We start from the raw sequence: 23983 nt of genomic DNA, 5'->3' as shown, positions 1-23983 counted from the left end.
CATATGAATGATATAAGGGCTGAAAATATTGTGAAGATGAATGATCTATCTGCATTGTGTCCCACTTTAACCATATATATACTGTGCCTTGTGAAAGTATTCGGCCACCTTGAACTTTTCGACCTTTTGCCACATTTCAGGCTTCAAACATAAAGATATAAAACTGTAATTTTTGGTGAAGAATCAACAACAAGTGGGACACAATTATGAAGTGGAACGAAATTTATTGGATATTTCAAACTTTTTTAACAAATAAAAAACTGAAAAATTGGCCGTGCAAAATTACTCAGCCCCTTTACTTTCAGTGCAGCAAACTCTCTCCAGAAGTTCAGTGAGGATCTCTGAATGATCCAATGTTGACCTAAATGACTAATGATGATAAATATAATCCACCTGTGTGTAATCAAGTCTCTGTATAAATGCACCTGCACTGTGATAGTCTCAGAGGTCCGTTTAAAGCGCAGAGAGCATCATGAAGAACAAGGAACACACCAGGCAGGTCCGAGATACTGTTGTGGAGAAGTTTAAAGCCGGATTTGGATACAAAAAGATTTCCCAAGCTTTAAACATCCCAAGGAGCACTGTGCAAGCGATAATATTGAAATGGAAGGAGTATCAGACCACTGCAAATCTACGAAGACCCGGCCGTCCCTCTAAACTTTCAGCTCATACAAGGAGAAGACTGATCAGAGATGCAGCCAAGAGGCCCATGATCACTCTGGATGAACTGCAGAGATCTACAGCTGAGGTGGGAGACTCTGTCCATAGGACAACAATCAGTCGTATACTGCACAAATCTGGCCTTTATGGAAGAGTGGCAAGAAGAAAGCCATTTCTTAAAGATATCCATAAAAGGTGTCGTTTAAGGTTTGCCACTAGCCACCTGGGAGACACACCAAACATGTGGAAGAAGGTGCTCTGGTCAGATGAAACCAAAATCGAACTTTTTGGCAACAATGCAAAACGTTATGTTTGGCGTAAAAGCAACACAGCTCATCACCCTGAACACACCATCCCCACTGTCAAACATGGTGGTGGCAGCATCATGGTTTGGGCCTGCTTTTCTTCAGCAGGGGCAGGGAAGATGGTTAAAATTGATGGGAAGATGGATGGAGCCAAATACAGGACCATTCTGGAAGAAAACCTGATGGAGTCTGCAAAAGACCTGAGACTGGGACGGAGAGTTGTCTTCCAACAAGACAATGATCCAAAACATAAAGCAAAATCTACAATGGAATGGTTCACAAATAAACATATCCAGGTGTTAGAATGGCCAAGTCAAAGTCCAGACCTGAATCCAATCGAGAATCTGTGGAAAGAACTGAAAACTGCTGTTCACAAACGCGACTGCCAGGCTCGCAGGGAGCCTCACTGAGGGGGGCTCGAGCTGTTTTGCAAGGAGGAATGGGCAAAAAATTCAGTCTCTCGATGTGCAAAACTGATAGAGACATACCCCAAGCGACTTACAGCTGTAATCGCAGAAAAAGGTGGCGCTACAAAGTATTAACTTAAGGGGGCTGAATAATTTTGCACGCCCAATTTTTCAGTTTTTTATTTGTTAAAAAAGTTTGAAATATCCAATACATTTCGTTCCACTTCATGATTGTGTCCCACTTGTTGTTGATTCTTCACAAAAAAATACAGTTTTATATCTTTATGTTTGAAGCCTGAAATGTGGCAAAGGGTCGAAAAGTTCAAGGGGGCCGAATACTTTCGCAAGGCACTGTATATATATATATATATATATATATACTGCTCAAAAAAATAAAGGGAACACTTAAACAACACATCCTAGATCTGAATGAAAGAAATAATCTTATTAAATACTTTTTTCTTTACATAGTTGAATGTGCTGACAACAAAATCACACAAAAACAATCAATGGAAATCCAATTTATCAACCCATGGAGGTCTGGATTTGGAGTCACACTCAAAATTAAAGTGGAAAACCACACTACAGGCTGATCCAACTTTGATGTAATGTCCTTAAAACAAGTCAAAATGAGGCTCAGTAGTGTGTGTGGCCTCCAAGTGCCTGTATGACCTCCCTACAACGCCTGGGCATGCTCCTGATGAGGTGGCGGATGGTCTCCTGAGGGATCTCCTCCCAGACCTGGACTAAAGCATCCGCCAACTCTTGGACAGTCTGTAATGCAACGTGGCGTTGGTGGATGGAGCGAGACATGATGTCCCAGATGTGCTCAATTGGATTCAGGTCTGGGGAACGGGTGGGCCAGTCCATAGCATCAATGCCTTCCTCTTGCAGGAACTGCTGACACACTCCAGCCACATGAGGTCTAGCATTGTCTTGCATTAGGAGGAACCCAGGGCCAACCGCACCAGCATATGGTCTCACAAGGGGTCTGAGGATCTCATCTCGGTACCTAATGGCAGTCAGGCTACCTCTGGCGAGCACTTGGAGGGCTGTGCGGCCCCCCAAAGAAATGCCACCCCACACCATGACTGACCCACCGCCAAACCGGTCATGCTGGAGGATGTTGCAGGCAGCAGAACGTTCTCCACGGCGTCTCCAGACTCTGTCACGTCTGTCACATGTGCTCAGTGTGAACCTGCTTTCATCTGTGAAGAGCACAGGGCGCCAGTGGCGAATTTGCCAATCTTGGTGTTCTCTGGCAAATGCCAAACGTCCTGCACGGTGTTGGGCTGTAAGCACAACCCCCACCTGTGGACGTCGGGCCCTCATACCACCCTCATGGAGTCTGTTTCTGACCACCGCAACGTTATAACTTGGCTCACTGCAGGCCAAGAGCCAGGGTAGAGATGACCATTGGGATGCTCAAGGCCCGGTTCCAGTGCGTTTGTAGGCTCAGGGTTACCCCAGAAAGGGAATGTGACATTATTGTGGCATGTGTGATTCTCCACATTGCCACAATTAGAAGAGAACAATATCCTACTCAACCAGTGAACGATCCTGACCACCCTGCTGATGCACGAGATGGAAGAGCAGTCAGAGACAGAATATGCTACCATATTTTCTGATTGACCCATCACCTCCCCAGTGTCAAATAAAGACAATATGCCTTTCTTTTTATTTAAGTCTTCTTTATTTCCTGCAAGTACAAATACAGTAGTTAATATTTTTTATGATGTTGTTCAAACAAGTAAAATCATCCACCTGTGGGCACCTCACTCACCTTTAACTGATGTTCCAGCAGTTGTATTTCTATCTTTTGCATCTGCAGCCTTATGTGGTCAATTTCTAAATTACATTTTTCAATTTGGTTCTCCAAGTACACCTTGTACAGCTGTTTCATAGGGAGCTATAGGAACACAAAAAAATGACATTGAATTTCACAGTGCCAGGTCTACTTAGTTTCATTGTAAGTCATGTGCCAAACAGCAGTCTCAACGTCAACAGTGAAGAGGCGACTCCGGGATACTGGCCTTCTAAGCAGATTTCCTCTGTCCAATGTCTGTGTTTGCCCATCTTAATCTTTCATTTTTATTGGCCAGTCTGAGATGTCTTTTTCTTTGCAACTCTGCCTAGAAGGCCAGCATCCTGGAGTCACCTTCTTCACTGTTGACGCTGAGACTGGTGTTTTGCGGGTACTATTTAATGAAGCTGCCAGTTCAGGACTTGTGAGGCGTCTGTTTCTCAAACTAGACTCTAATGTGCTTGTCCTCTTGCTCAGTTGTGCACCGGGGCCTCCCACTCCTTTCTATTCTGGTTAGAGCCCGTTTGCGCTGTTCTGTGAAGGGAGTAGTACACAGCGTTGTACAAGATCTTCAGTTTCTTGGCAATTTCTCACATGGAATAGCCTTTATTTCAAGGAACAAGAATAGACTGACAAGTTTCAGAAGGAAGTTCTTTGTTTCTGTCCATTTTGAGCCTGTAATCGAACCCACAAATGCTGATGCTCCAGATACTCAACTAGTCTAAAGAAGGCCAGTTTTATTGCTTCTTTAATCAGACAACAGTTTTCAGCTGAGCTAACATAATTGCAAAATGGTTTTCTAATCATCAATTAGCCTTTTAAAATTATGAACTTGGATTAGCTAACGCAACATGCCATTGGAACACAGGAGTGATGGTTGCTGATAATGGGCCTCTGTACATTAAAAATCAGCCGTTTCCAGCTACAATAGTCATTTACAACATTAACAACGTCTACACTATTTCTGATCAATTTGATGTTATTTTAATGGACAAAAATGTTTGCTTATCTTTCAAAAACAAGGACATTTCTAAGTGACCCCAAACTTTTTAACGGTAATGTATACTCAAATTCTGCATACGCATTCATTAATATTTCTAACTCCACTAGGGAGAGAAATAGGAGGTTCGAGCCCTTTTTTCTCCTGTTGCCATGATGAATCATGTTATCTGCATTCCATTGATGAGGGCTTTTAATCTCCTCATGCACATGCTTTACTCTGGGTTAACTTAACTCAGTTGATTTAACTAATTGTTATCACCTGTTCTGAAACCAAAAACTCAAGAGTTTGAGAGCTCAGAATTAGTCAACCCAGAGTTCAGGTTTAAACTCAGTTTGTTAAACCTGCTTTCTGAAACAGGGCCCAGGTTTAGCAGTGGTAAGGTGTTGGGTTGTTGAGACAGCTTAAAGTAGGCCCTACCAGGTTGTGGGCACTGTTTGTCGCCGTTATAGTGCAATGAATGTATTGTTTAATGTTGTGTAGTGGCTTTGCTGGCATGCATTAAAACAAATGTTTTAATTGTTTGCCCCACCAAGATTTACATGCTAAAATCACTGGATAATTCATAAAGGATTTGTATGTTAACTAACTCAAATGTACATATAAAGCCCTTTTTACATAACTGCTATTATATCACAGAACAAAACGTATAACATCGCCTTATTTTTAGCGATTATTCCAAAACCCTATACTTTCTTCCCTTCGAGATGGCTGAACAATCCAGAGGTAACTCATTTCCGGGTTTTAGGACTACAAGCTGGTGAGCGCTGTAGCTCATATTCTTTTTGCAGCGCACAATACCCACTTCATAAGAGGTGAAATACGCATGAGAATAACAATTAGACAGAAGCTCCAAGAAATGGAGTTAGGTATACATTTTTTTTTTTAAGTCACATTAAAGTTAAACATTGCATTTCCAGTATCAAAAACACCACAAACATTGCATTTCCAGTATCAAAAACACCACAAACACACGTTTGCAAATAAAACAGTCAAACTCGTGCACTTATTTCTGTACCCCAGTGGAGGCTGGTGGGAGGAGCTATAGGAGGATGGGATCGTTGTTATGGCTGGAATTAAATAAATGGAATCAAATGTCGTTTCCATATGTTTGATCTGTTTGATAACGTTCCATTTAAATTCCTTCCAGCCATTACAATGAGCCCGCCCTATAGCTCCACCCACCAGCCTCCCTACTGTACCCATATAATGAATACAAGCAGGGTGCACAGTTATTTTGGCTTAACCCTCTTGGCACCCTCCTTGTAGTCCTCCTTGGTCAGTCGGTAACCCCAGTGCTGTAATGTCTGTCTGACCACAGGAGAGATTGTTGGGTTGTCAAAGCCACAGCCTGACCGGACTACTTTGGCGATAAGATTATTTCTCCACCGGCCTTTTACCCCAGCACACTTTGCCCATCGCCCGATCTGACGCTCATCATCCTTAGTACGCCGACCATGGTAAAACCTGTAGGGAATTTACATTTCAGAGTAAGAAGACACTAATGTAGGAGAATAGAAAGGAGCCTTATTATACCCAGTCTGAATGTACTGTATATATTCTGCAAATACCTGCAGTACCACTGAAACCACCCATAGGGATCCTGGGTTACAATCCATCCACTGCTTTCCCACATTTCTAGACTGCCTCCACACTTCACTTTGTATGTGTTTACACTCTCTCTGCATGTTGATGAGGCCACCTGTATGGGGAAACACATAATGCATTATTTATTATAAGCAGTGTGAGCCTGGCTTTGTAATGTCTTATTAGTAGGGATGCACGATATATCAGTGAACATATCAGAATCGGACGATATTAGCTAAAAATGCCAACATCAGTATCGGCCCGATGTCTAGTTTAATGCCGATGTGGAAAACCAAAGTTTTCCAAAAAAAATCAAAGCTGACGTGCATACCTATATAACGTAGGTACATGACGTAATGATGTCACGTAAAATTTTGCGCTACATGTGCAACACAGCATTCCTAACCTAGCCCACAATGTCTGCTGTGTGGATCGAGCAGTCAACAAGTCGAGCAGTCATTTGAAAGAGTAAGAACATTTCAGCGAGACAACTCAAAGGCGAAATCCATTAATGCCAAGATAATGGAATCCATTGCCCTTGACAATCAACCATTCTCTGTTGTGGGTGATGTTGGATTTCTCGCGACTGGTCGAGCACCGGTACACACTACCAAGTGCGCTATTTTTCCAATTTTGACCTACCAGAGTTACACAGTAATACGCTAATGTTTTCTGGCTGTCACTGAGTAGACTGATACCCCATGTAATTCATCCACAATCCATAAGTAAGGCTGTACAGTGAAATAAGTATGCCCTCAATGCAATTCTAAAGTATAATACATCCAGTGTGATTTCAACCGATTTTTGATTTTCTATAACATTCCAAACTCGTTTAGCATGATCTATTCAATTATGGCATAATTCTACTATTTGTATTAATTTGCATCACTGTCAATGACATACTTTTGTGGCTGATCCTTATTGTGGCTAGCTTCACATAGATGGGTCTGACCACCATTAATCAAATAAGAACTGTCTTATAAATTAGGGTTATTTTAGATGATAACAACTAGCTATATAGTTAGCTAGCTAACTATATAGCTACTGAAACAGATGGCGTTTTGCTATGTTTTTGGGGAAGAACATTGCTTGCATCCATGAGCTAGCTAGCTAGCTTTTTTTTAAATGACCAGCACTGTAGGTACGCGAGACAACTTCACCAGCATCATAGCATACGGATCGATGAATCGTTGTGACATATGAAATACGAGTGATATCAATGTGTAATAACTACGTCAAAAATGTATGAACACGTTAAATTATGTGACGTGCAGTCATATTCAGGTCCTGATTGGTCAAATAGTGTTATTTGACCTGTATCTTTTTGACACGCAAAGACCCAAATGGCATTCCATAGAAATCCTGGTTGAGAATGAAACGACTGAATAAATGAACAACGAAACAGCACAGCAAGTAAATGAAAGAACTAGGTTTTGATTATGTTTTACTGGTAAATGACAACAAAATATTTTTTTGGTCAGTGTGGTGTGTGTGTGTAACCCTTATTTAACTAGGCAAGTCAGTTAAGAACAAATTCTTATTTACAATGATGGCCTACCCCGGACGACGCTGGGCCAATTGTGCGCCGCCCTATGGGACTCCCAATCATGGCCGGATGTGATACAGCCTGGATTCAAACCAGGGAATGTAGTGAAGCCTCCTGCACTGAGATGCAGTGCCTTAGAGCGCTGCGTCCATGTGTGTTAACTATTTAACTGTACTAGAATGCTAAAAAGGCCACTAAAATTTTAAATATCGGATATCGGTATCTGTTTTTTTTGGCAAGGAAAATATCGGTTCATATATTTCTGCAAATTTCCAAATGACTCAAAAAGTCTAACTTGGTCAGGATCATTATGCGATCATAACAACATTGGTGGGCATGCTTATGACAAGTCTTATAATGCTTTATTTCTGCATTATACCAATCAGCTTTAATTGTTCAGTCTTGTTTGGGTGTCTATTACAATGAATGTGTTCATAGGTGTTTTAGCGTTAATTTGGTTTGGTAGGTCTAAACGCAGTCAGTGTGTAGAGTAGGTTTGGTTTCGTATAATCACCTGTGTGGGAATGTTCAAACCTTTCAGCCAATCCTCAGGGAGTTCCTTCCATTCATCTTTGTAATTTTGTTCTATGATGAAAGAAACAAAAAAGGTGTGATTAGTAAAGTGGTTAACCTACATTAGTAATTAAGTCATAACATCCAAAGTAATGATTTTAGATTTGTGTGGGATAGGCTACTCACTTGTGACACTTGAGTATATTGGTCTGAAGTAGGTACCACCAAAGCTGCCAGCTTGAAGTACTTCTTTGGGTGACATGTTAGGTTGGAACTGTGGGAAGTCTAAGAAAAATTACTTGTCACCGAGCCTTCTGTGGAATGAATGTCCATGTGTTTAAACAGAGTTGCATATGTAGGCATACCTTTAAAAACAAGTTGTCCTTTGTCATTCTTTGAAACCTCTAGGCATCCATCCCGAATCATCTTCTGGCTTGCATCTTTAGAATTTAGAGAAACTTCTGAACTACCCAAGAATTTGTGTTTTTTCTTGCTTGAGTCCTTCTCCATTTTAACCTTTTCTGTGGGAAAGTAAAATTATTTTAGGTGGCTAACGTATTATTATTTTTTTTTAACCATTGGCCGTGTTCAAGAAGATCAAACCCGCAATGTATCGTGGTTAAATTGTGACTGACTGACTAATAATGAGTCGTTATTTATGATGAATAGTGATTTGTTGATAGTCGTTTTGATGCTCTGGAGCACGGCCATTTTCTATGCAGCATAGTAGGCAGACCTTAGGCCACGTTGTACCCGACTCAAAACCGTGACTCACTCACTTACCCTTGTTCAGAGCTTTATTTGCGCTAGTCTTGCCACTATCCTTCGATTTCAGCTTTTTGCAGTCTGGAAAACTTGTCTCAGATGAGGAAGCTTTTCTTTTTGTAGAAGTTGTCCCGCTGCGTTTCTCCATGTTTCGTCTCGTTATGTTCCTTCCTGTAGGCCCTAGACAACGTTCAAATGAAATACATCGAAAACGACCAAGCATCGGAGTTGCACAACCCTAGCTACAATGGATTTGTTGTGAAGAAGAAGGGACTCAACTGTATCCTCAGTATGAATGAATGAGGAAAAAATCGTGTTAAGTAACTGCGCATCTCACTGTTTATGTAAAGCTACGGGTCAGATGACGCGTTCCAATCAACGACATATTAACCCTGGATTGCTGATGCTATGTTTTGGCCATGGAGAGGCTTTGAAGGCGCCAAATTGGCACTCCTCAGAAACGCAGTCTTCCATAGGAATGAATGAAATTGTAGAATGTTTCAAGGACAAAAATTATGTTTATTTAAATATTTTTTGTTGTTGTAGTGGGGACAGTAACATTAGTAGTTTCCAAAATGATGCTTTAAGGAAAATGTTTTTATATATTTTTTGGTTCCAACCAATGGTTTATATATACCTCAGAAAACTGACAGTGGGTGCTGTTTTGAAACCACCATGCCTCCATCTTTGCACCCCCATCATTGTAAAAAATATTTTGGAATCTATATAAATGCATTTATTAATGTCTACATTGGTTTTTGCCATGTGTATTCTATTAAAGACACCTTAATGCATACTTAAATATACTGAACAAAAATATAAACGCCACATACAACAATTTCAAAGATTTTACTAAGTTACAGTTCATAGAAGGAAATCAGTTAATTGAATCTCCTAATCTATGGATTTCACATGACTGGGCAGGGGTGCATCCATGGGTGGGCCTTGGAGGGCATAGGCCCACCCACTTAGCAGCCAGGCCCACCCACTGGGGAGTCAGGACCAGCCAATCAAAAGGAGTTTTCCCCCACAAAAGAGCTTTATATTACAGACAGAAATACGTCCATTTGGAGAGCATAAGGTGGGGAGTTTTTGAGTCGTTAAGTCAGACTTTCCTCTTGATTGCTAGCTATAGCATAAATTCTTAGTTTCACAGTGTTATCCGACAAAGGTATTGATGTGAGTTTCTGTGCCTCTGCCTCCCCACATATTGTTTTCACCATATAAATTGGGCCAGTTATATCAAAGTCTCTGCAATAGTGTGTGGTTTCATATTATAGCGGGCATAGCCATTCACCATGGGAATGATTCAAGTGCAACGGTCAGGTGCAGCCGATCTAAGGGTGCTCTCTGATTGAATTTTAACTGTTAGATTTGAATACATTTCATTTAGATTTTTAAGGTTAACCACGTTACAATGATTTTCAGAGAAAAAGACAATGTCATAATATAAACACTGCCGTTCAAATGTTTGGGGTCACTTAGAAATGTCCTTGTTTTTGAAAGAAAAGCACATTTTTGTCCATTAAAATAACATCAAATTGATCAGAAATACAGTGTAGACATTGTTTTTGTTGTAAATGACTGGAAATGGCAGATTTTTAATGGAATATCTACATAAGCTCACAGAGGCCCATTATCAGCAACCATCACTCCTGTGTTCCATTGGCATGTTGTGTTAGCTAATCCAAGTTTATAATTTTAAAAGGTTAATTGATCATTAGAAAACCCTTTTGCAATTATGTTAGCACAGCTGAAAACTGTTGTCTGATTAAAGAAGCAATAAACCTGGCCTTCTATAGACTAGTTGAGTATCTGGAGCATCAGCATATGTGGGTTCGATTACAGGCTCAAAATGGCCAGAAACAAAGAACTTTCTTCTGAAACTCGTCTATTCTTGTTATGAGAAATGAACTGTCCACCCAATCAAAGGATCAGAGAATTAATCTAGTATTGAAAGCATATGCTACAGCTAGCTAGCACTGCAGTGCATAAAAGGTGGTAAGTAGTTGACTCAAAGAGACAGAAAGGCAATAGTTGCATTTTTTTTATTTTGAAGATTTTATTTTAGCATTTTCCAATTAAGAACATTCATAACAAAAGTGAAAAGATATTAGACAACAATATGACAAAGTGACAGTAACAGACAAGCGTAATTTAAAAAATATATATATTATATATACAAACATACAGTAAATAAGTCATAAAGAGGAAAATAAAAAATAATAATAATGAGACATTGGATCATATGGTCACCTGCCGTAAACTAGAAACTGAACATAGAAATACAAAACATAGACAAACACCCCCTGTCACGCCCTGACCTACTCTACCATAGAAAATAACAACTTACTATGGTCAGGACGTGACAGTAAGGTGCATTTTTGCATGTGAAATCATTCATAATGAATGCACAAGCTAGTGTTTCTCACTTCATGTGAATAAATACCAGGATTTTGCCTTTGGTTTAACTTTAGGATGATCATTTCCTCAGAGTCCAGACAATTCCATAATTGAGGTGTGTGTTTCTCTGGTTTGGTATTGGTCATCAGAGGGATAGATACTGTACACAGACTCTACTCCTGTCAGGAGTAATCAAGCTCCATAAATCAAATGGTGACACAACAGAAAATTCTTTTGCTGATGCTTCTCAGACACTTGAAGTGGTGATTTTAGCATTTAAATCTTTGTGGGGCAAAAAAAAAATGTGTGATGCATGCCAGCATAAACACAACACTAAACAATACATTAATTGCACTATACCACTGTTACACCTGGCTATCAGCGGAGCTTTGTTTAGCAGTGAAACAGTTCAATCAGCCTCATTTACTGCATTTAAAAAAAATATGGCTGTCCTGCTTAAACCAATGTGGTTTCTACTGACAATTGAGATGTACAAACTATGGCATAAGGGGACAACAAGCGCATAAGAGGCAATCTGTTATTTTCATTAATAAATTAACGAGTGACCTAGGACAGATGTAGTCAATATAACTATTTGTTCAGCACTTTTGAAATGTGCAGCTACAGAATTCAGAACATGGGCCGTTCTTACAGTATTCTCCCTGTACACCAAGTCAGAACCGTATGATAAAAAGGGGGCATATAAGCAAACAATGAAAGCTCTTACAATATTCAATGACGTTTCTCTAAAACAGGCTATAGGCTACATGTGCACCACCAAGTCAGAGCAGTAGGCTAAGTTATGAGGGTGAGGCACATGGGCTACTAACAGCTGACTAAACAATATACACTTAGTATTACTTTCTTAGCTACAGTATACATATCTCCCCGGTATATTACATCATTTGTGCAGCAGCATACAAAACATTGTTGGACTCACCTTGTTGTGCTGTGCTCATTTGAACAGAAAGCTGGTGCGGCGGTCCTTTGTGGGCAAATTGTGTCATTAAAGTCCAATCTCTGGATTTATGGTGCTTTCAAGACAACTGGGAACTAAAATAAATATATATATATTTCAATCATAATGACGTCAGTCATCTTCAGGTCAGCGGCTTAATCATGGGCCTCAGTGTCATTGTCTCCATCTTCAAAATCACGGCCATTGTAATCAACCGCTACTGCTACATTTGCCACAGCCTGCACTACAACCGCCTGTTCAACACCAGAACACCTGCTGCTACCTGGGCATCACCTGGCTGCTCAATGCCATGGTGACGGTGCACAACTTCTTTGTGGGCTCACTGCAGTACGACCCACACATCTACTCCTGCACCTTCGCCCAGACTGTCAGCTCCTACTACACCATCTCTGTGGTGCTCATCCCCTTCCTGCTGCCCCTCTTGGTGGTCTGTTACTGCTACCTGAGGATCTGGGTGTTAGTCATCCAGGTGAAACAAAGGGTGAAACCAAATGACAAGCAGAAACTAAAGCCCAGCGACCTTCACAACTTCTTGACTATGTTTGTTGTGTTCCGATTGTTTGCTGTGTGCTGGGGACCACTCAGCTTTATTGGCCTGGCAGTGGCCACTGACCCAGAAGGGTGGTGCCAAATATCCCAGATTGGCTTTTTGTCACAAGCTACTTTTATGGCCTATTTCAACAGCTGTCTCAATGCTGTCATCTACAGGCTACTCAATCAGAACTTTCGTAAGGAATACCAGCACATCTTCCTATGGCTGTGCACCCCTCTAACAATTTTTGTGGAAGGCTCCAGGTGTGGGACTGAGGGATTTAAAAGAACAACAAGTAAACAGTCACATGTAGTGTCAAACAGCAATCAGGCAAGGGTGAACCTGTAGGTGAATAGCAAATGACTGTGCACTTATTCCTTTAAAATACTATGAAATGGCACAAGAAAAATGTATTTGATCAAATTATAAATGTGTTAAAAAATAAAAACATTTAACCTGTATACAGTGGTGGGAAAAGTACCCAATTGTCATACTGGAGTAAAAGTATAGATATGTTTTACTAGAATGTTACTCAGGTAAAACTGAAAGTCACCCAGTAAAATACTACTTGAGTAAAAGTCAAAGTATTTGGTTCTAAATATACGTAAATATCAAAAGTAAATGTAATTTCTAAAATATGCATAAGTATAAAAAGTAAAAGTATAAATCATTTCTAATTCCTTATGTTAAGCAAAGCAGATGGCCCCATTTTCTTGTTTTTAAAATTTACAGATAACCAGAGGTACACTCCAAAACTCAGACATAATTTACGTACGATGCATTTGTGTTTAGTGAGTCTGCCAGATCAGAGGCAGTAGGGATGACCACGTGTTCTCTTGATAAGTGTGTAAATTGGACCATGTTCCTGTCCTGCTAAGCATTCAACATGTACCGAGTACTTTTTGGCACTGAAAATGGCTCCCAAAAGGTTATTGCCTTTTTTTGGGGTTCATCGAGGAACCTCCTTAGTTAGTGTTTTTTTTTTTTTTTGCAGGAACCTAACTGCCTAACTGAAACATTTCAATTTGAAAGGACAGCAGGTGCAGGCACTTAACTAAAAAAAATTAAGATCTCAGTTTAAGGTAAGGTTGTCCCTTGTATGATCTTAATTTATATTATTTTATGATGATACAGTACCATGTAACTTTTCATATTTGTGCAAATCTTTCTAAAACAGAAAATGTACACAATTCAATGGATATCAATCAACAAAGATGTAAGAATATGTACTGTAGGCTATAAGAACATTGAAGGCTAGCTGTATTGAGTGCAAATGACTGAACTGCTCACTTTTCTGTCTGTCTGCAGGTATACAGACGGAGGCACACAAAGGTATGTCAATTGGTATTGTTATGTTATGCTGATCACATTTACCATCCTCCCTTACCTTTTCAATGAATATCCCGTAGACCTCTACATTATGGAAAAGATATGTGTATGAAAACCATTATCAAAACAGTTTTTTCCATCACATTCACCACAAATACCAAAGGTATGAATTCTGTTGTGTAGGCATGTTTTGTTAATCATCTGTATAATTACTATTTTGGGGATTCACAGACTTCACCCTCCCTACATTAATGAATATGCACTTCAAACTCATTCTGGCTATGGATACGGAGAACATCAACACATTAACATCAACACACCAGAGGATATACTCATTGGACTTGGGGCTCTGCTGGGAGGTTACCTCATATTTAGATTTTTTTTAAATCTTTGCCACTAAAATCATAATAAACACTGAGAACTAAAATATTGTGTCATTGTTATGCGTATTAATAATGGGGGGGGGGGGGGTATTTAAAAAATAAACCCAAAAATGTTCTCCAAAAGGTTCTTCGAGGATCCATTAAAAGGGGTTCTTTGAACTTATAGGGTTTCCCCCACAGTTTCAATTTGAACAACCCCTAAAGGGTACTCCAAGAACCTTTTTGTTTTCAGAGTTTAGAGAAAAGTTTGTATTGCAGCCAAGACTTACACATGAACGTTGTCCTTCATAAATTGTATGTAGACATTTTCATAGAGCGTATATGAAACAATACAAGTACCAAAGGAGTTTAAAGCAAGACACTGATGTGTCACCCAGGTAATGAGAATGAAACCGTTTTGACCTCATCCGTGATATTGTCCCTTATCAGTCCCATCTAAAATGTGTCATTTTCACCTTTAATTTATCTCATCCTAATCAAGTGCTAAATGAAGGAGAAATCCACTTTATGCATAGTATAATTGATCATACATGGGACATTGGGACACCTTGGGGTTGATGATTCAGAGCACAGAACATTGCCAAACTAATTGTAATTCATCTCACGTACCTATAAAAAGAGTTGTACCAAAAATAAACAGCATTTCAGAAGTTGCTAATTGTTAATTGTGGGACTAGTCTCATTTAATCTCATTTTACTCTCTCCTGAGTGGTGCAGCGGTGTAAGGCAATGCATCTCACTGCATGAGAAGTCACTATAGTACCTGGTTCAAATCCAGACTGTATCACATCTGGCTGTGATTGGGAGTCCCATAGGGCAGCACACAATTGGCCCAGCGTCTTCAGGATTAGGCTGGAGTAGGGTGTCATTGTAAATGAGAATTTGTTCTTAACTGACTTGCCTTGTTAAATAAAGATTCAAATAAAATGAGTTAACATATTTCTGATGTTATCTGACTTTAATCACTCATCACTCACCCTCTTATGGGACCGAACTAGAACTGTGTTAAAGAAACATGTATATTCCAATCCTGCCATGTGCATTGTTATGACCTCTACATGCCACTTGTCTTTCATCCTATACTATCGTTGTGAGAGTGGTGTGGGGTAGACAAGTGTGGTGTGTTTGGATATGGTGCATGTGTAAACATAAGCAAAGAGGCACGAATAAAAGAGGGCTGATGCACAAAATGACCACCCAGCTCATGATGAGGAAGAAACCGACTCACTAAAGTCAAGGATATAATGAACCCAGCAAAAGCTTCCTCTATAGAATGTATGGAATGTGAGCATCCCCTAGCCAAATCAATAACAGTTAACAGTGTCCTGCTACAGTGAATGGGGGATATAATCAAACTACACAATCATTGGATATCAAACAAATAAAGTGAATCAAGTGCTTTTGAAGTGATATAATGTTGTGGCCCTTTGGGAAGGGCCGAATTACCGAACGGGCACGCAGGGCACGTGGCCTGGGGACCGAACTTCCAGGGGGATTTCAGATAGCATATTATGAACACGTCGGTTGGGTCTCCCCTGGAGGTCGAGCCCCCCACCCAGATAGCATATGAACATATCAGTTGAGGTCCCCCTGGAGGTCAGGCCCCCCAAGATAGCATATGAACACATCATAAGCCATGGCAAAATGTGTAGGATTGCAGGAAATTAGCTTTAAAACTGCAAAATGTTATTTTCATCTCATGGTAAAATGTGTAAAATAGCATGAGATAGGCCTAAGCTATAAAACTGAAGAAAATAAATATCTGCACCATGGAAAAATGTGTAGAATTGCAGCAAGCTAGCTGTTTTCCCCAAAAATATGTAGGTAGGTGACCCTGGGCCCCAGATTTGGAAGTCCGGGCTTGCCTTTGGTTGGTATGTCCCTTTCAAGAATAGTTGTTCTGTTCATTGGGTACATGGTTGATCAATATACGTGGCTTTATGGGCTGTGTAATCACTTCACTCTCCATACTTTGGCAAAGGGCACTCACTGTAAGGACGTGAGTAGATTTTTTTCCAGAGATGTGTTCTGCTGCCTCAGTCAGTGCAAGTCATGCACTTATTCTAATACAGTCAAACTGCATGGTGACCTGCGTGCACCTGTTTTTTTGCCAAGGCAATTGAAGGCAACCAAACCTTATTGTAATTGCATACAGTACCTCTCTGAATGTAAAATATATCATAAGAGCAACACTTCCTATACAAGGCCAATCATATATGAAGAGATTCTTGCACTGGTCAACCAACATTGGTAGAAATGCAACACATATTGATGGATTGAGGATCCTTTACCTTACTACTCAGTTATTTTAACAAATACAGTGAAGACTGTGCTGCACAGTTGTGAGAAAGAGCCATGGTGATTAGTGACATTACCCAAACATTTCAACAAAAGTTTTGTTCAAAACAAAATCCAAGTTTGAGGGGCATGCAAAGTGGTTGAGATGTGTGACTTTTTGTAAACGGATGTGAAACTACAGATTGCAGTTTAGGAGGGAAAACCAATTATTTATATACACTAGAAGACTGACAGTGGGCGCTGTTTTGAAGAAAAAAAGAAAAAAATATAAAAACCTTTCCTTAAAGTATATATATTTTTAAAGTGCTAATGTTACTGTCCCCACTACAACAACGAAAATACTTAAATACGTGTAATTTTGTCCTCTGTGAAACATTTAATTGAAATACTGTAGATTCATTCTTTTAGAGGACTGCTTCTTCTGGAGAGTGCCAATATGGCCGAACGGTGGCTACAAAGCCACTCATTGGCCAATACATAGCAAAATAGCAATCCAGGGTTTATACGTCGTTGGGAAAACCCTTCATTCAGTCAGGGAGGGGATTTTATTCATCTGGCCCCGGGCGCCAGAAAACAAAAGTGACGTAATTAGCATGTGGAGTAATGAGTAGAATTCTGTGTTTTCACATACTTTTGATAAAAACGCTTTATCCACCTTTCAGTTAAAAACTAGTTTGAAAATTAAAACATATATTTAATGGAAAATATATGTTTCTGGACGATGCTGCCTCGTTGACAACATGACGGAGCGACGCAGATTACTGTTCGATTTGCGATTTCCTTCCTTACCACTTTTGCCCATTCACTTCACAGGCCATAGACCGGTGCCCGGCACCCAGAATAATCGAAACCGCCCATTGTTTAAAACCAGAGTAAAACAGATTGGCCTAGTAGTCACGTTGGTTTAGTGCCGATTCTAAGAGTATGTTACCCTCTAGTGGTAAGATCTTGCAATTACATGGACTCATATTTCCATTGATCACCATGCTTTTCATGTCTTAAAAATAATATTACTGTATACAATTTCACGAATATGTCTTTCTCTGGGAGAATGGCTATGAAGTGACATTTTAAGCATCAGGTCATCATGTTTTATTTATTTTTTTAACCTTTATTTAATTAGGCAAGTCAGTTAAGAACAAATTCTTATTTACAATGACAGCCTACCAAAAGGCCTACTGTGGGGACGGGGACTGGGATTAAAAATAAAAATATAGAACAAAACACACGTCACGACAAGAGAGACACCACAACACTACATAAAGAGAGACCTAAGACAAAGAGAGACCTAAGACAACAACATAGCATGGCAGTAACACATATCAACACAGCAATGTGACAACACATGGCAGCCGCACATGGTAGCAGCACAAAACATGGTACAAACATTATTCGACACAGACAACAGCAAAAAGGCAAGAAGGTAGAGAAAACAATACGTCACGCGAAGTAGCCATAATAAGTGAGTACATCTGTAGAGATAGTAAGAAAAATATCCTCATCAGTAACAACATTGGTGAATAAAATGCTCCTGTTAAAAACATAGACATGGTACAAAGAACACTGATTGACGCTGCACAAATACAAATATATACTATGTCAGGGGCTCCCGAGTGGTGCAGTGGTCTAAGGGACTGCATCTCAGTGCTTGAACGTCACTTCAGATCCTGGTTTGATTCCAGGCTGTATTACAACCGGCTGTGATTGGGAGTCCCATTAACTGTCTTGCCTAGTTAAATACATGTTAAATAAATAAAAACATCAGCACCATCGACTTGGTCAACTTTAAAATGTATACGTCATGGTCATGTGATGTTACCAGGAAGTCCTTTATGTTTTCATCGCCACACTGCAAGAGCCACGACATAGTAATCTTTTATAGAAAAATATTGCCTGTGTCATTCAGTTCAATCAAAAATGGATAACTATAATAAACAATCGTTGAACTCAATGCCAGGTCCCGTTCCAGATTTCAGAGGGTAAGTTATTACGGATAGGTAAAAGGTTGCGAAACTGGAGCCTTGCTAGCTAACTAAGACGGGGTGGATTGCTAGCTAGCTAGATATCTTGCTAGCCCAGCTTGTGAACTTAATTTATGCAATACTATCTACTTGCATGTAGCTGCATGGTTACATGCAATGTTGTTAGCTACTGTACCTCACCATGGGCATACAGTATTTGACCACCTACAAAATCATCACCAAACAATAAATATAGCTAACTGCTCTCTGTCCAGGGTTAACCAACTAGCTAAATTACTCTACAGTTATACATGCACATTAATAATGAGTTTATGCATATGATGAAGTTATACTTTACCAATTTACATTTTTTCCTTATATTTTTCCGTTTTGTTTGCCTGTATAAGAAACAGTGTATGAATCTAACAAGTAAAGTGTTACATTTGTGAAATGTGGTCACCAAATCATCTAAATTAAGAAGAAAATGTGTTTTCTTTGTTTCATTCTCTTTCAGGAACGATGGATCATTGGTGTCTGTACTGAAGACGCTGCTGTTTTTCACAATCATGATGATAACCCTGCCAATAGGATTATATTTTACATCAAAATCATATATTTTTGAAGGTAAATTTGATAGCTAACCCACCGCTTGCCCACCAAACATTAAAATTATGCGCAGCAGGAGCCACATTGTTTTTGTTTAGTGGAATATTTTATGTAAACTGTCTGTTTTTTGTGTCATTTTCTAAAGACATCCATTTCTGCCATCATGACGGCTTTTCTGTAAGCCTATATTGTTTTAATGTCATACACAAGAACATTTTTTTTCTCTCTTGCTTCCTCAGCTTCTGGGTATTCCAGCAATGACAGTTATTTCTATGCTGCCATCGTGGCAGTGATAGCTGTCCATGTGGTCTTGGCCCTCTTTGTGTATGTTGCATGGAATGAGGGCTCTGGGTCACATCAGACAAGAGAAGGAAAGCAGGACTAGGAGGATCAGGCTGTGTGTGGACCAGGAGAGGATGACCACATCACTACCACCACACACAGAGAAGACAGTGAGGCTACAGCCTAGAGCCCACTGATGCAGTGCAATAGTGGATGGTTGATGTTCAGGATTTATATGCTTGGAGAGGCACGAAAGTATGCAATGTGGTGTTCAGGCATAAGAATATGCAGCAATTGCTCAATGAGTTTGTCCAGTTTCAGCAGTTAAAAAATTAGGGACAACTATTTTTAAGACATGGGACCCTATTAAATATAACCTGGTAACAGGGCTTTGGGGATGAGTCAAAAACATGTTTTTGATAGGTTTTCTTAGGGAAGGGTAGAGCATTGTATTTTCGTGTATTGCCATATGCCGTTAAGGTAAGCAATCATCATTCAGTCATTGTTTTGAATCTAAATACTTGATAAACATCTGTAGGTATCAACCTAAAATGAACACCTGTGGCTTTGCATCATCGGAGGTTAGATTGTATCAAAATAAAAAAGAATGGATAAAATAGATGGCTGATGATAAGTCTTAATGTCATGTACCACAAATCTATCTTCACTTCATCTGGGTTTTTTTTACTTTAGAATGCATGTTTTTTCTCATAGATTCCTTCAAATGTGATTTGCACATTCTAGTTTGTTGAACTCCCAAGGCTCTTTTTGACTGTCACATATGTTGTATTCTATGTTTGTTTTCTCCTAATTTGATACAATTCATAATGATACGTGAAATACCCATGAAGTCGTTTTTATTGATCATGCTTGCAGAGACCTCCACCCTGGGTCTCTTTATGTAAGCTTGTCTCAACAAAAATATATTCAAACTGACACCATGAAGGTGTGCTGTCAGGGTTTGACAATTGGATGAAATAGAATAGTCATTGGGGGATAACAACGGGTTGTTCAATAAAGCATTCATCTCTGATTTGTGGTTCAAGAATTATAACAGAAATGCTTTCAATTCACACAGCAAATACTTACTGGACAAGAAAGAAAGAATAAAGGTCTTGACTTCATGACAGGCAGCAAACCAAACGTTTAAAAACATGGAAAGTTAAGACAATCATGGAAACCTTGAGAACATGTCTGGCTTCTGATGGAGGAAATATGCAAACCAAGGCCACTGACTACTTAAATGCCCAATGATTAAGAAATCTAACCATTCCCTCAAAGAAAAACTATGCATCCTACAAAAAGGCAAAACTAGCATTAAACCTCAGATTTAAGTCAGGCTGAATTTATATAAAACTTCAGATCAATGTAATGAACATATAATAAATAGTACTTGGTAGACATACTACACGTACAACACTAACCTTTTCTGAAACCAACTTGTCACAGCAAGACTGACAGCCATGTGTTTCAGGTCAGGATTGGAGCATTGGGGATTTTAGTGTGTAATTATTGGTGGGGCAAACAAAAAAAGAATAATTGGGATGCATGCCAGCAAAGCCACTGCACAACACTAAACAATACATTAATTGCACTATAATGCTGACAAACGGTGCCCACAAACTGTTAGGGCCTGCATAAAGCTGTCCCAGCAGTAGAGTCCCAACAGCAGTCCCGACACCCTACACTCAGAAATGAAAAGGTTCCTGGAGTATCCTTTAGGGATTCTTCAAATTGAAACTGTGGGGGAACCCCTGTAAGTTCTTCAAAGAACCCCTTTTAATGGATTCTCAAATAACCGTTTGAAGAACCTTTCAGGGTTAATTTTTAAACTACCCCCCCAACTCCCGTGTAGTTATTAATTATAATAATATGAATAGCAACAATAACACAATATTTTAGTTCTCAGTGTATATGATTTTAATGGCAAAGCAGCATTTAAAAATCTAAATATGAGGTAGACTCCCGGCAGAGCCCCAAGTCCAATGGGTTTATCCTCTGGCGTGTTGATGTTAATGTGTTGATGTTCTCCGTATCCATAGCCAGAATGATTTTTCAGTGCATGGTGATTGAACAAGTTTCCTGTCATATTCATCAGAGATGTAGGGAGGGTGAAGTCTGTTAATCCCCAAAAATGTAATTATACGGATGATTAACAAAACATGCACACAACAGAATTCATACCTTTGGTATTTGTGGTGAATGTGATGGAAAAAACCTGTTTGGATAATGGTTGTCAAATCAAATTTTGTCACATGCATGGAATACAACAGGTGTAGACCTTACAGCGAAATGCTTACTTACAAGCCCTTAACCAACAATGCAGTTTTAAGAAAATACAAACAAAAAAATTGAAATAAAAGTAACAAATAGTTAAAGAGGTGCAGTAAGATAACAATAGCAAGGCTATATACAGGGGGTATAGAGTCAATGTGCGGGGGCAACGGTTAGTCGAGGTAATTGAGGTAATATGTACATGTAGGTAGAGTTATTAAAGTGACTATGCATAGATAATAACAGAGAGTAGCAGCAGCATAGAAGTTTTGTAAAGAAAAAATAATATTTCACCTTTATTTAACCACGTAGGCTAGGCGAGAACAAGTTCTCATTTACAACTGCGACCTGGCCAAGATAAAGCAAAGCAGTTCGACACAAACAACAACACAGAGATACACATGGAATAAACAAACATACAGTCAATAATACAGTAGAAAAAGTCTAAATACATTGTGTGCAAATAAGGTAAGATAAGGGAGGTAAGGCAATAAATAGGCCATGGTGGCGAAGTAATTACTGTCATGTCCTGACCAGTATAAGGGGTTATTTGTTATTGTAGTTTGGTCAGGACGTGGCAGGGGGTGTTTGTTTTATGTGGTTCGGGGTTTGTTGGGATATGTATTTATGTAAGGGGTGTTTGTTGTATGTGTTCCGGGGTTTTGGGGTATTGTTCTATGTTTTGTATTTCTATGGGTTTTCTATGTTGTGTATTTCTTTGTTGGCCTGGTATGGCTCTCAATCAGGAACAGCTGTACATCGTTGTTGCTGATTGGGAGTCATACTTAGGTAGCCCTGTTTTCACCTGTCTTTTGTGGGAAGTTGTTTTTGCACTGCTAGGGTTAGCCTGCAAAACTGTTTAGCTGTCGTTATTTTTGTTAAGTGGTCAAGTTTCTTAAAATAAAATGTTAAAATGAGCACTCAACCCGCTGCGCCTTGGTCTACATACGACGGCCGTTACAATTACAATATAGCAATTAAACACTGGAGTGATAGATGTGCAGAAGATGAATGTGCAAGTAGAGATACTGGGGTGCAAAAGAGCAAAATAACTAAATACATAACAGTATGGGGATGAGGTAGTTGGATGGGCTATTTACAGATGGGCTATGTACAGGTGCAGTGATCTGTGAGCTGCTCTGACAGCTGGTGCTTAAAGTTAGTGAGGGAGATATGAGTCTCCAGCTTCAGGGATTTTTGCAGTTTGTTCCAGTCATTGGCAGCAGAGAACTGTAAGGAAAGGTGGCCAAATGAGGAATTGGTTTTGGGGGTGACCAGTGAAATATACCTGCTGGAGAGCGTGCTATGGGTGGGTGCTGCTATGGTGACCAGTGAGCTGAGATAAGGCGGGGCTTTACCTAGCAAAGACTTGTAGATGACCTGGAGCCAGTGGGTTTGGCAACGAGTATGAAGCGAGGGCCAGCCAACGAGAGCGTACAGGTCGCAGTGGTGGGTAGTATATTGGGCTTTGGTGACAAAACGGATGGCACTGTGATAGACTGTATCCAGTTTGTTAAGTAGAGTGTTGGAGGCTATTTTGTAAATGACATCGCCGAAGTCGAGGATCGGTAGGATGGTCAGTTTTACGAGGGTATGTTTGGCATCATGAGTGAAGGATGCTTTGTTGCGAAATAGGAAGCCGATTCTAGATTTAATTTTGGATTGGAGATGCTTAATGTGAGTCTGGAAGGAGAGTTTAGTCTAACCAGACATCTAGGTATTTATAGTTGTCCACATATTCTAAGTCAGAACCGTCCAGAGTAGTGATGCTGGACGGGCGGGTTGAAGAGCATGCATTTAGTTTTACTTGCATTTTACTTGCATTTAAGAGCAGTTGGGGGCCACGGAAGGAGAGTTGTATGGCATTGAAGCTCGTCTGGAGGTTAGTTAACACAGTGTCCAAAGAAGGGCCAGAAGTATACAGAATGGTGTCGTCTGCGTAGAGGTGGATCAGAGAATCACCAGCAGCGAGAGCGACATCATTGATGTATACAGAGAAGAGAGTCGGCCCGAGAATTGAACCCTGTGGCACCCCCATAGAGACTGCAAGAGGCCCGGACAACAGGCCCTCCGATTTGACACACTGAACTCTATCAGACAAGGAGTTGGTGAACCACGCGAGGCAGTCATTTGAGAAACCAAGGCTGTTGAGTCTGCCGATAAGAATGAGGTGATTGACAGAGTCGAAAGCCTTGGCCAGGTTGATGAATATGGCTGCACAGTACTGTCTCTTATCGATGGCGGTTATGATACCGTTTAGGACCTTGAGCGTGGCCGAGGTGCACCCATGACCAGATCTGAAACCAGATTGCATAGCGAAATAGGTACGGTGGGATTCGAAATGGTCGG

The 23983-nt window shown here is 40.0% G+C and overlaps 2 protein-coding genes and 1 pseudogene across 4 annotated transcripts; 2 read left to right on the top strand and 1 right to left on the bottom strand.

Moving 5' to 3' along the window:
- Positions 1–5036: 5036 nt before the first annotated feature.
- On the bottom strand, positions 5037–8986 carry zgc:113208 (uncharacterized). 3 transcript variants are annotated; one of them, XM_014137485.3, is made up of 6 exons: positions 8606–8986; positions 8188–8343; positions 8009–8107; positions 7824–7894; positions 5748–5878; positions 5037–5643 (listed from the first exon to the last, which is right to left on the bottom strand). In XM_014137485.3, exons 1-6 carry the CDS (start codon positions 8808–8810, stop codon positions 5409–5411), a joined length of 897 nt encoding a protein of 298 aa, XP_013992960.3. In that variant the 5' UTR covers positions 8811–8986; the 3' UTR covers positions 5037–5408. The 3 variants fall into 3 exon arrangements, with proteins under 3 accessions (XP_013992960.3, XP_013992962.1, XP_013992961.1); XM_014137487.3 differs by having other exon boundaries at positions 8009–8096; XM_014137486.3 differs by having other exon boundaries at positions 8188–8338; positions 8606–8926.
- Positions 8987–9885: 899 nt separating this feature from the next.
- Positions 9886–12849, top strand: LOC106568030 (melatonin receptor type 1C-like; annotated as a pseudogene).
- Positions 12850–18313: 5464 nt separating this feature from the next.
- Positions 18314–19979, top strand: vma21 (vacuolar ATPase assembly factor VMA21). Its single transcript, XM_014137488.2, has 3 exons — positions 18314–18490; positions 18987–19096; positions 19318–19979. Exons 1-3 carry the CDS (start codon positions 18429–18431, stop codon positions 19461–19463), a joined length of 318 nt encoding a protein of 105 aa, XP_013992963.1. The 5' UTR covers positions 18314–18428; the 3' UTR covers positions 19464–19979.
- The last annotated feature ends 4004 nt before the right edge of the window (positions 19980–23983 follow it).

This window comes from Salmo salar, chromosome 13, assembly GCF_965601325.2.
Source record: "Salmo salar chromosome 13, fSalSal1, whole genome shotgun sequence".
Lineage (NCBI taxonomy): Eukaryota > Metazoa > Chordata > Actinopteri > Salmoniformes > Salmonidae > Salmo > Salmo salar.
Note: the sequence above shows the minus strand (reverse complement) of the source record. Positions and strands in the feature narration are given on the sequence as shown.

Excerpts from the sequence above, each read along its gene's own strand:
- zgc:113208 (XM_014137485.3), bottom strand. The coding sequence starts at position 8,810 with ATGCTTGGTCGTTTTCGATGTATTTCATTTGAACGTTGTCTAGGGCCT. Across the intron at positions 8,344-8,605 it reads AAATAAAGCTCTGAACAAGG|AAAAGGTTAAAATGGAGAAG; the intron begins GTAAGTGAGTGA and ends ACTTTCCCACAG. Across the intron at positions 5,879-7,823 it reads GTTTGAACATTCCCACACAG|GTGGCCTCATCAACATGCAG; the intron begins GTGATTATACGA and ends TTCCCCATACAG.
- vma21 (XM_014137488.2), top strand. The coding sequence starts at position 18,429 with ATGGATAACTATAATAAACAATCGTTGAACTCAATGCCAGGTCCCGTT. Across the intron at positions 18,491-18,986 it reads CCCGTTCCAGATTTCAGAGG|GAACGATGGATCATTGGTGT; the intron begins GTAAGTTATTAC and ends ATTCTCTTTCAG. Across the intron at positions 19,097-19,317 it reads AAAATCATATATTTTTGAAG|CTTCTGGGTATTCCAGCAAT; the intron begins GTAAATTTGATA and ends TTGCTTCCTCAG.